The sequence below is a fragment of the Zootermopsis nevadensis genome, unplaced genomic scaffold, assembly GCF_977971745.1.
Source record: "Zootermopsis nevadensis isolate Lab colony 2312 unplaced genomic scaffold, Znev_1.0 Znev_ptg000028l, whole genome shotgun sequence".
In the NCBI taxonomy this organism is placed as follows: Eukaryota; Metazoa; Arthropoda; class Insecta; order Blattodea; family Termopsidae; genus Zootermopsis; species Zootermopsis nevadensis.
The window spans coordinates 13,629,415-13,647,021 of NW_028259160.1; the positions used below are offsets into that span (position 1 = coordinate 13,629,415).

The window sequence follows — 17,607 nt, forward strand, 5'->3', positions numbered from 1 at the left end:
TGAAAATGCATTACAAAATTACTTAATGCGCATTCTTGAAAAATGACCTCGAAGAATTAAACGATGAAACTTGGGGGGGGGGGGGGGGGAGGAAGTTTACAAGCGTCCTGTTCGAAATGCTCGTCGGCTTTTAAGACAAGATCATAACGGCAACCATAACTCAAAAGATCGCTGTGGAAAAGGCCCACAATGACCTCCTACAAGAGGGCCAAGCTGCTACAACGACCGGGCTTTGACTGGAAACAAGTGGAGGGGAGTCTGTCTGGATCCGAGCAGATCGGATTGTGAGGAGGGGGAAGGCATAGAGCAGACGGAGCGAATCGCCGAGTGTAAATTCGGGTAGCGGTGAAACAGAACGAGTTTGCAATGAACGAAGACACTGCCAACCTTCGATCCTCATCAACTCGTTCACCAGAAGTACGTGGTATGATGGACCAATTCCTTTGCGAACGGCGAACGACGAATGGCTATCCCCAAGCCTTTCGTAATCACAAGCATGAACTTCTCGTTAAGTAAAAGTCCGTACAGCCTACGTAGGTAGGCAAAAAATGCACTCGCAAAAGCGACCTTAGATGACTGATTGACTCTTGTGGTTCAACAACGCTAAAAACGTCGAATGAACTGGGAAGACGACCATAAATTTTAAGTACGTGAGGACTGTAACTAAACAGTCGTGGCAGTTTATATATTATTCCAGTATTCGCCTGGAGAGACGAAGTAAAACAACCAAAAGTCTTAAAGATAAATGTTGCGCAGAGTAGTGTCGCAGAAACCGACCGACGTTTCGGGTGTGTTTGCTGCCCCCATATCAGACAATTGAATTCTCACGAAAAAGCTCATTCGGGTAGCCAGCAACTCGGTCACAATTCGAACCAGGTATGCCAACATCCCGAATACAAGTGTACATCATTACCATAATACGTAATAACTTGTTCAGTGTGCGCCCTTTAAATTCCTGAACCTCACAAATACGGGAGAAGCAGTCCGAGGGTAATGCAAAACTGATAACGAGCCACAAAACAGGCATTATAAAGTGTCGCTGGCATGCAGTCCCACACAAAACATCGACACAATGCATGACAATCTGTACACAGATTCCAGGAATCGAGTATATAAAATACGTCGTTCCTTCTCCATGGTTACCAAGACGAACCAGAGATCAAATGAGCCACATTCGTGAATGTCACTCGTAACTAGGCGACGATACAGAAGTGACTCGGTGCTTCACAAACGCATATTCTTCTTCTGAACATGCAGCATAGAGTAGGCTGCATGCTGAAAAAAATTGTACTGAAAAACACCCCAAAATCACATCCATCCTTCGCCATTTCTGTGTATCCAATTAGCCCACTTGATATTATCGCTGAAAAGCTTTATGAATGACAGAAACATCAAATTAAGAGTTTTAAAAATCAGCAATGCGAGCCCCATTTTCTTATGAAGGCATTTTAATTTAAGAAAACTGCATACATATTCGAGTATCGCGTCCGTAATGTTAAATTCACATTACGCGAAAATTACTTTCAATCAAACATTAACTACACACAGAATGCGTTAAAAACCTCGTGTGCAGAAAAACAGCGGACAAAATTCGAATTTTCGGAGACACTAAATATGAAGTTGTTCCCATGCTCAATTAAGCATCGAGCCATAAAGACCGAGGCAGGAGTAGAGGTATGACTCCATGCATTCTTAACCATGACATCAGACGGACGTGGTGAACTCTCGACGATGCCGGACGGCTTCTGCCTACGCCGACAAGCGGAAGGAAGTGTCGTAAAGGAACGCTACATCTTATCACCCACTGACAAGTCCTTGAAATCGATTCTCAGTTCGAATCATTACATGATTTCTCGAGGTATCCCTCAGTCCCTCGAAGTACAGTGTGGAAAAGCATTTTAAAATAGGATTTGAGGTTTTCACGGCGGGAAGTCCGAAGATGTCTTCCGGGTTGTAGCGACGTGTAGTCTGGTACAAGTTTAATGGCCTCTAAAACGTTGGCACGGCGCTACAACCCAGCAGAAGCCATCTTCGACTTAAAATAGGCCACAACTGCTTCATTCACTACGGCCCTTTCATTCAACGCCGTCCAATCAACGCAGCTGGAGAAGTATCGTGCTTCTGCACCATACAATAGTTGTCTTGCCCTTGGCACTGTCCTATAATCACGTGGAATATTCGCGGTTTTTACGAGTATCGGAGGCCAGCGGCTGAAATGTTTATAAAAGCCTTGGGTTATCAAGTTCCCACCTGACAATGGCGAACATGTACAATAGAGTTCCATTATAAAAACTGTCATTGTATGTCAACTTTCTTAACGGGGCTACCACGTGCACACATTGGTCTGTGCTAAATTCAGATACTTTTAAACAATGGCGTAACTACACATTACATTCGACGTTATGAAAATGTAAAAAATGGATAGGAAGTTTCTAGGGCAAATATTATCCACAGGCGTCCTTTCCGATTATGCATACCCAACTGCCTTTTGTGTCAGTCTATTGAAAATAAACCCCAATGCTGTACAGAAATTAGTTTTTCTTGTGTTTTCTTAAATGTCATTCACCATACTGATAAACGTTACAAATAGAAAAGTTCTAGACCTCAATCAGATCTATATTTTAATGTCACGAATTTATCTGACTTTTCTTTACAAACAATGAAGTTTAATGTGTGTTCTTCTAAATCTGGGATAATATTCGATCCATAACTAACTAACTAGATGGCTTACAGAACCCGAAGGTTCATCACCGAATTAACCAAAGCCCTCCACCGGACCCTGTCCTGGAATATTCGATCCATATGAATCAAAACCAAATTCGCTAACAACTTTAACTTACTCCCTCCAAAACTAAATTTTATCGAAGTCTGTCAAGTAGTTTCGGACACGAAGCAGGAGCAATGTTTTATTAACTCTGTGCAAAAAACGTAAGGTTTCTGAAACATTTGTAACTTACCTGCTGCTTGAGATGATATCCAGTATTTATCCGTCTGAAGAAAGAGCAAAGACGGGGTACCAAATCAGAGCAACAAGTACTCTCGCGTCTGAAATGCAGCCAACAAGTCGTCATTTTCGTTTAACATGTTCTATAAGCCACAGATTTCAAATCTAACCAGAGCAGAATATTTCAAAATATCACAAAAGGCATTCTCAGCCCGAAAAGTGCCGTTCAAATAGTTAAGAAACGACATACAGCTATAAATATACAAGCAGAACTATCTTCAATAATGCAGCATTCCATACGTTCACGAGACGACAGAAACTACGGCACAGACAACTCTAACTTGTTATTCGTAAAATAATGATCGCGCCTGACAGTCTTTAAAATATTTATAAGGTCGTACGTGTAGCCTACAAAGTCAGGCGCCGCAATTCTGTTTACACGTTGCCCGTACCCTGAAAATGGACACCTACTGTGTATTCAGACAGGATGACAAGGAAATCGTCGATTACACAGCATTATTAACGGCATCTCGACTGTAACGCGTACGAACCAAACTTAAATGCTGCACAGACAGACTCATGTTCTGTAATCTAAACCCTTATGGAGAAATCCTTCCTGAGAAGCAAACAGTGACGGGGCCTAGAACCCCCCTTTTTTGTGTGTGTGCAAGCCGAAAGTTCATTTGTGAAGTAGGATTTCAGGTTTTCACGGCGTAACAACCCAGAAGACAGCCAATTACTAGCGTGCTATCAGGTGGTCGTAGGGTGTCTTAGAGAAGTCCTGGAGAATTCCTAAAAAAGACCTGGAGGAATCAGGGATAACTCCTACAGTAGTACAGGAGAAGTCATTTAGAGGATTTACGTAAGTTCTTAAGTCATTGAGAAGTGCTGGAGTTCCTGGAGAAGTGCTGGAAAGGTTCAGTGGAAGTCCTTAGGGTGTGTGTTTGAACCAGTGTTGTCGGTTAGGTTGGATTTGTTTAAGTTAGATTGGGATACGTTACATTGGTTTAGGTTGCGTTGTTTTGGGTTAGTTTGAGTTAGGTTAGGTTAGGGTAGGTTCTTAGAATAGGTTAGAGAATGATGTGTTGTTTTGTGATGGGTTGGGTTGTGTACTGAGAATTACTAGCGTGTTATCAGGTGGTCGTGAGGTGCCCTGGATAAGTATTAGAGAAGTGCTGAAGAATTCCTGGAGAAATTCTAGATATGACCTAGGTTAATGCCGGAAAAGTCCTTTAGAGCATTTACGTAAATTGTAGTCATAGAGAAGTGCAGGAAAAATCCTGGAGAAGTGCTGGAGAAGTCCAGGAAAGGTTCTGTGGAAGTCCTTATTGTGTGTGTTTGAACCAGTGCTGTCGATTAGGTAGGATTAGTTGCAGTTAGATTTGGATACATTAATTTGGGTTAGGTTGCGTTGTTTTGGGTTAGGTTTTGTTATGTTATGTAAGGTTAGGTTAGCTTTAGTTAGGTTAGGTTTTATAGGTTACGTTAGAGAGTGTTGTGTTGGTTTAAGATGCATTGGGTTGTCCTGGAGAATTTCTAGTGTTGATCAGGTGGTCGCGGGGTGTCCTGGAGAAGTGCTGGAAAATTCCTGGAGAAATTCTGGAGAAGTCCAAGATTAGTGCCTCAGGGGTCCTTTAGAAGATTTATATAAGTTTTTTAATAGCGCCGTGTAGGCCGTCTACACAGCGCTACAACCCATAAGACAGCCATCTTCATTACTGTCCACAGAATTCAGCCCACCAGCACTAGTCTTGACTAAGTAGATGGCTGGATGTCGTCTGGGTTGCCGTCTAGTCTTTACCAGATAATTCTAATCCACATTCTAAATCATGTTTACTTAAGATTCATTTAGAGTCATTCTCATAAGCCCAGGTCTCTCAGCTGCTCTACTGCTTTGATGTTATCCGACTCAAATTTTTCATGCATTTCTCGTATCTCCAATACGAGCTGCATGTCCTACTCATTTCATCTTCCTTTATTCGACCGCAATAATACCACGTGGTGAAGAATGCTAATCATAAATCGATTTCTAACCATTCATCTTGTACTCTTTCAAGCCAAACATTCTTATCACTTCTTCTCTTATGAAACAACAATTACGCTATGTATTTCAGTCAACAAGTTTTTTATAATCGAGTCGGGAAGATGGCCTAAACGATTCTGAACTTAACATAATCTGCAATTAACTTTCAGATTCCATTTAAATCTGCATTTCACTATGAAAACGATTAGAAACGCAAATATAAAGCAATTCCTTACAATCGTCTTCAAAACGTAACGTGCGACCACACCTACCTGGACATCCCCCAGCACCGAGCACAACCAGGAAACATAACATTGCAGAAAATGTTTAAAAAGTGGAACAGAAGCTCTTTCAAAAACTGTTTAGATTCGAGGAAGATTCGATTCCGTAGAACGCAACGCTGTGAATCCGCTCCTGATTGGCAATGGTGTATTTTTAGTTCTGAATGGATCTATCAATGGATTTTTGGGGTCAACTATTTCAGCCGTTTCGAGTTACATAACGGCGCCGTGGACGCGCGTCTTTTGAGAGAAGCACTCCCAACAGAACACAGTAATCTCCTTTCTATTCTATGAACGGTGCAGCAGCGAAGTCAATCATTAGTAAGGCCTAAATTACAGTCTGGTGACTCTACACGCCTGCATTACGCTGGGAAGATTGCCTCAAAAACACGTCTGCGGGAACAGCTGAAGAAAACCTCACACGACCTTAGCGACTAGAGAGATAAACTCGGCCCAGGCAAGATTGAAACCTTTCTTACAAGCAAGAAGGCAGTCTTCTGGGATAATGCTGACCGAAGTTTCAGAGGTGCATACTGCCTTCATCATCAGGGCGATGTGTATTATGAACATGACAAGCAAAGACGCCACCGCGAGACCAAGCTCTTTCTTGTGTACAGGCCTCCTCGTCCCTGTATTCTGCAAGATTATTTTATTGCAATGATTTACAAAAAATTACAGTCATTAATTTGTTCCCACAAAATTTGATGGGTATTCTATACTTAATTTTATTTTAAAGAAGCCATCATTTTACATGAGTTGCATAAATCTTGCTTCTACTAATGTTTACAACACGAAAAGTGATCATAACTCTCAACAGGTGACAAATCTTATCAATCCGGAATGAGTGAAGTCTACTTAAGAAAGAAACCGCAGAAGTGACTTCTAACAAATTGAGTTATGAGAAGCAAGTCATTTGGCACTACGAACGAATTAGAAATTACATGTTTCATTAAAATTTCCCTGTACGATTTAAGTATTTTTAACTTACGTTCAAGCCAAGATCTATTTTTGCGAATTATGCCAGTGCTTTTGGAAACAAGTCAGGTTGTGATGGGGTGCAACTATCTTCACGAAAACTCTCTAAAACTACACAAACCTTCTAGGTCCTGTATGAACAGTTCTACAAGTCAAATGAAATGTTTTAACCTATAACTTGTAACACACCATCCAATAAATTACTAGTTTATTTGAAATTGTTTATACATATGCTACACAAACACCATGCTTTCAGATTACATTTTCGCAAAGCCTGAAGATGGCCCAATGCAACCGAAACATGTAGCTCATTTTATCACCAAGTTATTAATAAATTAATTAATATTGTTGCGAGACGGAGATACAATTTTGTTATTTGTATTTGAAAATATTCACAACAGGATTTATGAATTAAAACACTAATAAACTTCATTTCGATTTGTATTTGAAGGCAGTGACGACAGTGGTGTCTCTGCTTACCTTTTTGTGGCAGATGGGAGAAGGCTGAACTGATTTCCACATTCCGGTATGACCCCACGTCTTCTGAAAAGCAAGAAAACGTACGGTCAGCGAAAATAGCGAATACAAATAAACTGCAAAATAATAATTTATTTTATTAATAATAATTTCTACATGCTTTTTACTATTCTGCAATTCACTTCAAGGACCAGAAGGAGTTTTCAAAACACAACTAGCTTAAACCCGCGCTCTGTATATCTGAAGAGGAACTACATAATCGCGACAAGCAAGAACTTCTATTTATGTAAACCTCGACAGCTTTCTCGCCATCCTGATGATGGAGACAGTTGTTCAATGACATGAAATTTCATCATACCTATTATTAAGGTTCGAATAGCAAACCACGTGTAAATTTAAACCGTTGACATTGTGGGGTTCAAAGTACCTAAAAGTGGTTCCATGGAGAAAAGTCGTCATTGAGTAGGTGACAGAAGACTGCGCTCAGCTAGTGAAAAAAGTTCTCGGTTTTTTGCGACCCGTTAAGTTCAGTGCCATGTTCACGGCAGTCTGCCACCAGTCCCTAACCTGACCACCTAATGCAAACGAAATAAAGGTTGTCCCAAAAAGAAGTATACTCACATTCAATGAATGAAATTAGCATTTTAATAAACTAAACCATTACATACGTCAGCAATGACGCTTACTGAATTACAGAGCCTGCTGTAATAGATGTTCAAAATTATCGCCGTTAGCTTCGCGGCACAGCTGACAGCAATGACTGACAAGCGGCCACAAATGCTGCTGTGTGTACATCATTTTGGAACATCATGTATTTCCATGAGTAATCGAAACATTGGTAGAGTGACAGCAAATGAGATCCGGAAGTAAGTGATACAGCCCGGACAGTGCGTCACTGAAATATTCTCAGTATTAGTATGACCCAACAACTCATGGGGTTTTCAGACCCGTAATAGTACACAGACGAAATCACGAAGGTCTGGTTCCTGGGACACAAGGAGCGCTACTACTAGTAGGATACCAATGATTTCTTGTCCACAGGACGCGTAGGCAGAACACGACCACAGGAATTATTGTAAAAAAAAAAAGGTTCTTTATCAATTTTTACTGTATTTCCCGGATAAGAAGCAGGAAAGACTTGTAATCGCATAAACATATTTCCTTCTGCCGCGGCAGCCCGAAATAGCCTCATCCATTTTCCTAATGGTGGCCACCCCTGATACAGAACTAAATTTAGGCCTGACTTCGCGCACTTATGAAAACAATCACAAAATTCTCCCCGCTCAGCTTTTCAAATCTTCGCCAAATTTTCACGGTGAGATAAGCAGCAACACAATGAGTACTTCAAATCAATTTATAACGTAATGTTTTGAAAATGTGTATGAGATAAGTTTTTCTCCTTTCAGACTTTGTAATGGTGTGCGTCACACTGGGAGCTCTTGAGCACAAGAACGCAAATCCCTCGATGTATTTTATTTTAATCAATTAATTAGTAACGAATGAATTCATTACTGAAATTAAATCTGGAGAGCTTGACTGTCGCTCAGCTGGCGAAACACCCCCACCACCGTCGATTTGAAGGAACCCAAAGGTTCATAGCACCACGCTCACAAGAACGCGCCAAATGGGCTCTCATCTTGAGCCACCCGAATCCAACCACACTCCCATCGCCTCACAAGGCTTCCGAAGTTCCGTTCTTAGTTTTCATTGTTCAGATAATGTCACAAATTCTGTGCAATTCCGAAGCTGTTCCTGACATTTCGTAACATTCTAGCTTTTCGGGGTAAAGGGTTGTCAACCCACGGGCAAAATCCAAGCCGGAAGACTATCCCTTCTCTCTTCGACCGTTTATTCAACACATTTTCGATACAGGCCGCAGCCTGCCTTGATGACATGGGGATAACTTCGATAATTCATGCAAAAGTTCTAAATTTCTGGATGTTTCTTCACTAATACTAGAAATGAACAACACACAAACTTTATTGAAGAACTGCAGCAAATTCCACTACCTAATTAAAGGACCAGAGTCAGCGCATAATCATTACATCCGGTACAGAAAAATGTCATTATTGAATCTATTTCAGGAAACCCGAGTCATAGCAACAAAGCAATTATGCTGGCTGTGGAAGAAATGTCATTACAACAAATTGGGCCAAGTTAGTTTTAAGTAGCACTAGGTCTCTTGTTGCTAAGACCTCAATCTGAACCAGTGCTGTAACCAGATTATAAATCAATTAACCCAACAGAATTACATACAGAAATCAGTGGATGTAACACGATTTTCGCCTAATTTACGCGACGGTAACAAGGAATAATGATCACCGAGTCGCCAAACTGATATTTACGAGCATCAGCAATATGTTATGATCATGTCCGTCCAGAGATTCAATTTCAAATGAAGTTATGCACGCCGGAAGAACAACAAGGCATCACGAGCAGGTTACAATCTCCTCGGCTGCTTCAACTTCTGATTTATTTCATATTCCTATCTATGCTTCCGCTTTTCCTCCCATTCTTGATCGAATATGCAAATTCTTCTTACTTCGCAGGATATTCTCAGTGCTCGGTTATTAAAAATAGCGATGAGCTGGCACGAAGTCTGTGCACGCTGCTCAAATGAGGATGAGAAGCAAATCTAGGACATCCACGAAGAAACTTTCCAGCAGAACATTCAAATGTTAACGTCGACCTACCTTTCATAAGAACAGGCACAAACCTCCTCTTTTAGGGTAGGATTGTTGATACGTCCTTGCATGGATGTCACACTTCGATCATAAGGAATATTTTGAACAAAAATGTTCATAACAGGCGAACATTAACTCGTGTGGATAATAACAACCACAAAGAAAAACCCTACGAACGCAACAAAGACGTACAGCACACTAATTAGCCAGTATTTATTTTTATTTGAGTGTTCTGTCTGACGACAGGTCCATATGAACAGGATCCTTCCATCCTTTTCTCGGACTGGGACCTGTTCATATACGTTCTTGGCAGATGATCCATTGCCTTCTTCTGTGTGTGAATGGAGTAATTGTTGGGATGCCACGGAGGAAAACTCCGTGTTGCCTAGACCACGGCCTTGCCCAACACAAGTTATAAATTCGGGCACCGCCGGGAATCGAACCTGAGACCCCAGGATTACAAGGCCAGCGTTCTAACCGCTAAACCACCGTGGCAGTTAGCCAGTATGTGAACAAATAAATATTCTCAATATGGAAGCCAAATACAAGGACCGAAATGTTTGCAGGACGCTACTCCTTGTTCGATTCGCAGTTACTCTGTCCCACGCGCCACTCGATCAGGTGAGAAAGAGACCACGGGCACTGTCAGATGGGGAAAACAGGTTGCGAGCAACCCTGATTCGAAGTGACCTTGACCGAGCAAGGGGGGTGGCCAGGGGAGCAGCGTGACGTGGGCCACACGGAATGCGTCCATTAATCATGAAACGTTCAGGATATCAGTGTCAGACTGGCTGATAAATCTGGGGAACCCCCAATCACACAAACCAAGTGATACACTGATCAGAATGTAAAACCTCAAAGTCTGTCTAAATGAAAGTCACTGGAAGCATAGTGCAAAAATCCATACGCTACGCGGCCAAGGATATTTTAATGTGGTTCACCTTCAGTAATTGTGGTTTCCTTGGGCATTTTGAAAACTTTTAAAATTCTGACACGTAACACGACGGGTCCATTATTTCCATTTATCTTCACGCACAAGCAGTTTGTGCTGAACTCAGGAATATCATGATACTACTCAGGTGACTTTCAGCAGGATCGTAGACCCAGGACCTTACAACTGGAATTTGAAGGACTGACAAAAGTGTACTGATAAATTTATAATTTTCATACAAGTTAAAAATAAAATAAAAAAGAACCACACTTCACGAAGAATTTCGCATACGTCTTGCACGAAAACCTACACTAAAATCCATTCTAAATACGAGAACTCTTTATTTGTAACCAGGAAGATCTAGCGTGATTTACCAGTGCATGCAGAACAAGATTTACAAGTACTTTAATAAAGCTTTTGTTGGATATTGAAGAACGAAGATAATTTATCTCGGTGCTGTGCTACGATGCGAACCAGCACTGAATGGCTCGGTGTGAATGCAAAAACGCACAGAATGCATTCTGCATTACAAGGAAGTACAGCGACCCGCCCTTCTGCTGCGTCTTGCGTCGAGGAGTCGAGGAACGCATAGGGGACGCGTTCCTTACAGAAAACTGACCACGGTAACGCGTTTCAGATAGCTTCGAAAGCACGTTCATTCTCGTCGTAAAAAACAGTAGCAAAATTCAATTCTCTTGTTAATAAGATGTATTTTAAAGTGTACAAATAACACTTCGATTATTTCTAAGACAGACAAAAAATAACTCATTCTTAACACCCATTTTGGTTTCAAAACGAAGTTCTAATGGCTTCAAAACTAGCTTCTATCTAACCTTGGGTCTGCAATAAACAAAATGGGAATAAGCAAACCAAATAATCGACGCTTCGGGGCATTCGTTACTTTTATTTTAAACCGAAGTCAACTTACATTTTGACAAGTCATACGTTGTGTCCGAGGGAAACATTTGGCAACTGTTTTGACAACTGTGACAAGATGGAGACTTCGGCGTTTTCTGTTTCTGCGTGCCCCCTCCCCCCTTTTCCCCCTACCCTCCCAAAAAATAAAGTAAGAAGAACCTAAGAAGACAGAACAAAAATTATATTCTGATTACGTCTCTCTCTTCCTTCCATACAAGCAGGATGCTGCTTCAGAGCTATGTTTGTACTGAACACGTGATGTAAGCAAAGAACTTACGTCAAGGTTGCTAAACGTATATATACATAGTAGTACAGTCAAGCCTACTTGTTTCATTGCGAAGTTATTTTCAGTCCCTAGTCAAGTATTCAGCACCTATTTGGAGTACACAGAGCTGGGAGCGTCCACGTCTCCTCCTAGCGCCAATTCTCAGCAGCTTACTGTATACAAGCCGTTCTTGCGGAAGATCCAACACACCATTTCAATTACACAAATCCAACAGTAGCAATTCTTCGGAAACCAACCGTAGTGGCTGAATTTCATTCCAGTGAAAACAAATACTGACAGCACCGGGAATATTATTTCAGGCCGGCAATTATAATATGAAGAGCGAAGAAAAAGCCTTTAAAAAAACTCAAAACACGCTCGGCCGAATATTTTGAGCCTAAAGCCATTTACATTGCTCCGATGAAGCTTACAACACAACCAGAAGAATATTTGTTACACTTTAGATCTGTCCAAACACAGAAGCACTCTCCTGAAACAGCTGCTGACCTACTTTTAAGTTTTAAGATGGATTTATTGGGTGTTGCAGTTTTCGAAAAATCTAGGAACATACACAGAACAATATTTCTGCCAACTAATGTGCTTTCCAGTTTTAATACGAGGCTGACAACACGTTCAGAGGATTATTTTTAAACAATTTTCCATTTTTCACAACGATGTTAACATACCAAGAATAATACTCCTGAAATTTCCATGATTTCCAACTGAGATTTAAAACCATCACGGGAGCGAGTACTAAGTTGGCCGCCCTAATGATGGAGGCAACAATCACCTCTGAAACGTCGGTAAACTTCTACCGGAGCAAGAACCCAGAAAACAGCCATCTTAATATGTCTTCCATTTTGTAGATAAAACAGAGAATATATGAACAATACAATTTCTGAAACTAAGAGTGTGTAAAAATTGGTGTTTAAAAGACGGGAAATGGTCAGGAACAAGGTGTCTTCCCACTCCAAAAGAGGTCAGCAAATAGCTAAGTCCTGAAAACCAGGCACCTTCCAAATATTAACACCCACCTAAAATTATCGGTTGTCTCTGGTTTTAATCCATCATATTAATCGATAGGCTCTCCTTCTCGAATTTCATACCAGTCTCCACGACTGGGTCAGGAGACACACACCATTAATTTCAGTATTTACACCGCACACTTCAGAACACTACGTCCCAAGTGAATTACACAGCTGACTGTTAAACCCGTTCCAGTCTTCACTGTTACGAGGTTACGAACAGAGCAGCACAAGTTAACTATGCATGGACTATACAAGTTCAACTCAAAGTTAAAACAACGCCAAAAAAATTTCAAACGAAATGATCCAAACCTGATCAACAGCATTAGCCTACCTAAAAAGTTAGGAGTCTCTGAGACAGCACGTGTGCGCCTCGCTCATACAAGAAAAAAGTAAATACAAACACCAAAACAAAAACTGGAATTACTCTTCGCACGTCTCCCTCAATTTACGAGAACCTTCTGTGGACCTGTAGTTTAGTATGAGTTACGTTATGGAATAAACTGTATTATACCAACACGCGCAGCGTGTGACTAATGGCAGCAAGGCAAACGACGAAGTCCATTCCACACGAACGTTACCGCACTGAAATCGATGTTCAGTCGGACCGGTCAGACGGAGTTCAGGTCTGAGAAGTGAAAGTCACTTCACATTTCAAAAGTTATCTGTAAATAGCTAAGCCTGGGGAAGATATGCGAAAGAAAGTAAAATACATGGAAAGAAAACAAAAACAAAAACTAAAAACAAATGGTGAATGAAACGGACATTAAACTTCCCTGTAAGTACATCCTCTTCCATAACAGTTGTTTCATTCCAGAGGAAAATTATTTAAAATGGGCCATCGCCAACAGCCTGTATAGACTACAAATAAAGTAATTTATAAAGTGACTAACTATTTTGTGTTGCCTAAAGTAACATAGCAAATACGTGGTTAAATATGAAAAACAGAACAACGTTGGAATTGCTGGAAATAACGTTCCAAAAAAATCTCACAATTTTTCAGTTATTTTACGGCGTGCTTGTCCTATGTAACTAAAAGCAATATATAAGTGTGTAATAACTAGAGTTCGGATGTTCATGACCTAAAAAACCGAGAAATATTCATGCAAATATGCGCCAGAAAATAGCTAAATATGACCCAAAAACGGCAAAATATGACCTAATTTGTTATAAAAAAAATTTTGCTAAAATTTAAAAAATCGTTTTGTATTTCAATCATGTTATTTATTTACATATGCATGTACAACTATTACATTACATGACTTCCTAGCAATTTTAATCAAAAACGTAAGTCGCTTTAAGTTGTAAATGCCTCGTTTTAGATCAGCAACAGATGTTGAGAATACGTGCTCCTATAAAAAGAAAATAAATTTAAAAGAGCCTTTCATGCATATCAAACTCATTAATTACATAAATTAATAAAATTCAAAATATTACGTGCATTTCTTCCTTTTTCTTTCTTGGCAGCATTACAGTATATAACGATGTGCATTTTCAAGGTCTCGAATGAAAATCTTCTTCGACGCTCAATAAGTTCTTCCAACTTGAGAAGCTCCTTTCGACTTCGCACGACGTCACCGGAGCATATTTGAAGAGGGTTAAGTCATTGCTGTTTAACGCTGGTTCATCTTCTACCAGTGTAGCTTCATTTCCGCTTAGGATGTCGCTTATTTTGCAAATTGTCGCATAACCATCATTTCGACATAGCACTGTATTAAGTTCTGATTTCACAGCAACACTATTTTGCCTCTTGCTCGCCATATCTCGCACTCTAGTCCCTTGATCAGCTCCAAACTTTCATGTATATCTGCCCCTACTGTCTCTAGTTAGATTTTATATACGCCAGACTTCCTGTCAAACTACTGGGAAATAGTTCTTTAACAATTTTGATAGGAAATGCCTCAGTAGTGTCAAAACTGTAAACAATTTCTTCAATAACTGCGTAGTTTTCGCAGTAGTACTCAGCAGCTTCGAGCCAGGTACCCCAACAAGTGAGTACCGGCTGAGGAGAAAGTGGCAATGAAGGTGCGAGTTGTTTGAATTTCTGCTCCCTCAATGGAGCTTTAACGAACATTTTCTTAACGTTCGAGATCAACTTGTCGACTTCAGTATAACTACATCTAATTTCTTCGGCAACTCTGTGGAGGGCACGAACGAGACATGTTAAATGGACCACTGAGGCCCTTGGCAGCTTTTACCAAATACGGTGCAGCGTCCCTTACAAAAAAGAGGATATTGTCTCGCTTAACGTCGCCTTTCCACAAGAGTTTCACGGCGTTATCAAAAATTACAGCGATAGAGGAGTGGTTTAATGTATCAAGAAGGAATAATGTCACCAGGACGGTCTGCAAACAGCGTGCCAATTACGACATTCGCTACGTATCTGCCTCAGACATCCGTTGTTTCATCAATCGAAACCCAAATCTTATTGTCGCCCACAGTACATGTAAATAATCTAAATACGCATTTATATGCAAAATAAAAACAGTCTAATTGTGATTATAATAACCCAATTAGTGTTTAGTTTTAGTTTAGAATGGAAATAGAAGCCCCAATAAAAATATGACATGTCATGAACATCCGAACCCTAGTAATAACCATATTGCAAGACATCGAGGGCCTCCATAATCTTTGCTTAGAGTCCGTGAATTGTATGCAGACACTCAGCTGCTTAAGCATTCAATTCAAGCCTAAAAATAAATCCCTACTTTTGGACTGTGCCCATTAGACACACTTTCTGTCCTCGAAAAGGCTGTCTGAAATGCGTCACTCTGAAGTTTCTTTACCTATGAAGTCCCCTTTTTGTAGGCAACACAACACAACAAGCAGTTGGTGAGTGTTCAAGATTTGAAAGAAGCAGTTACAGATTTTTTAATTAATCTCCAAGCGACATGCATTCCAAGACCCTCATCTGAGTGCGGAACGTGCATTTCCAAGTGGTAAACTAAGTTTGGAACAGAGGCAAAGAACATTCCTGGACCAGCATTTAGGCAGAATTGTGAATTGTCTCACATGTGATGAATAATATTAGGAGTTCCGAATGTTTTGGCCATTTTAATGAGTGTGTGAAAGTACGAAAGTACTTTCTTCGTGTGGTTACTTCACCCCGTTGTATTCTGCCAACAAGACATTAACGATTGTTCGTCGAAAGTTCAAAAAACTGTATCCACTGTAACACCTTCTGTGTCAAACAAACTAAAACAAACCTTCTAACGTAGATAAACACTGCCTCTGAAAATCACTGTTTAATGCGTCCACCAACTGAGCGAGATTTCCGGGACCGCAGCAAATAAGCGATACGAGACAACCTTCAGGGTTCAGTTCTTTTCCATTTGTGACAGATGTTCCAGGTCGCACAAAACAAAATTATGTGAACAAAATATCCAATCAGGCTGCATTAGATTAAATTACAGTTCACTTGCGTTTCCACATTAAAGAGTTTGTATTCGTAAGATGCTATTTTACGTCACTTTCAATCCATATTCCGGTCAACGGATACATTTCCGTTCCGCTTTAGGCAGGTTTCAGTGTACAAGAATCGATACAGGTCTTTTTAGAAATTAAATAAATTAAATTTGGCAAGCTAGCGTCAAACATTGCCGTTGAAAGTCCACTGTAATGCATCTAAAAATAGCAATGTACTCACTGTGCCGTCTTTTTAAAGTGTAATTCAGATTTCCCATTTGGAAGATAGAAAAAACGTCATCCCTGGACTAGATCCAAAATATCCCACGCGACTGCTGCATCGTGACTCAAGAACAGAGTGTGGGTAGCGGCGTGGTGGGAGAAAGATGTATGTTGCTTGTATTTTACGGAATGCTAAAATAACTTCTTAAACGGGATGACCTGGAAACGTTACGAGAGGTCTGGATCGAATAAGTTCGGTGTACCACAGTCAGGGCGATGAGAGGACCAGCGCTGGTCCAGCGCAACATCACCTCACTTCAGCCGTGGTTTCTGAAGACAAGTAACCGGCATCCATAACAATCGGGACTAAACAAGTGTTTCATGTAAGTCTGACAAAGAAATAAATGGATGTAGGTCGATGTTGATTTTCTGGGTTGTGACGCCGAGTGGACTGAAGAACACAATGTAGATAATCGGTTCGAATCTCGACCGGTTTCCGTGGTATTCCTAAGTTTTCTAGGTGATTACCAGGGACTAATGAGTAGGAGCTATATCTCCTATCCCCTCCTCTAAGCGCCTAAATGGCGGATAGTGGGACAGCTTTTTACTTTACACTAGACCAAAATCATTTCCTTCCAAAACCTTGCCTATTCTTATTTCAATGTCATTCAAAGCTTAAAACATCCACGATTAAAATACTATAGTTAAACAACTAACCAGTCAATCAATTAACTATGAACGATAAACGAATTTATTAATCTGTCCCTTCTGAAACAGGAAGCATGGGTAAAAACCTCTTTCACGCAATGCCGAACGAACCAAAGCTGAACCCGTGCAAGAAATTAACAGTTATTCATAAAATTGAGCATCAGAGCTACAGAGGTTCGTGTTTGAAGCGGAATCAGGATTAGACGGAAATGCAAATATAGTCATCTGGCCCCAAGAACAAAAGTGAAGATTAATGCTAAATTACCTCTAATAAATGGAAACAGTTCAAGGTGAAGAACATCGCGTTTAACGAAGAATAATAGCAATGTGTTCGAGTATTTGCCAGTGACTTTATTTCGAAACGTGATTACTGAAATGCATCCGATGCCGAATGTCTGCATCTCAACTACGATAGAACTAAAGCAGATCGAAAAAGTGCAAATACTTTCAGGAAGATGAAAGATGAAGAGACGGGAAAACAGAGAAAAGGAATACGCATACTGCAAAACAACAATGTGATGTATATAGGAATGGGCTTATGAGTTGTGACGTCTAATAAAAGTTCGCCAATGAGAGATACGCATTATAAAAATACATGTACTTACAATGAAATATCTAGCCTATTTGGGTTAAAATGTGGCCTGACGGAAACGGATATTGTACAGGTCTACTTACTATAAGTAGGTTTTACTGCGCAATTACATTAAGTAAAGATCCAAGACAACTCATTCAGTACAAAGATTACGAGG

General features: G+C 40.4%; 1 protein-coding gene and 1 pseudogene across 18 annotated transcripts in view; both read right to left on the reverse strand.

Moving 5' to 3' along the window:
* Window positions 1–17,607, reverse strand: part of LOC110832859 (histone deacetylase 4) — a 119,008-nt gene that overhangs the window by 39,416 nt on the left and 61,985 nt on the right. For 15 of the 18 annotated variants that reach the window (XM_087356989.1, XM_087356996.1, XM_087356994.1 and 12 more), the window contains one exon: window positions 6,704–6,766. In XM_087356989.1, coding sequence (XP_087213115.1) covers window positions 6,704–6,766 — 63 coding nt within the window. The remainder of the gene's footprint in view (window positions 1–6,703; window positions 6,767–17,607) is intronic. The other 3 variants (XM_087356990.1, XM_087356984.1, XM_087356993.1) reach the window with 1 other exon arrangement.
* LOC147872349 (uncharacterized) lies at window positions 13,926–15,022 on the reverse strand (annotated as a pseudogene).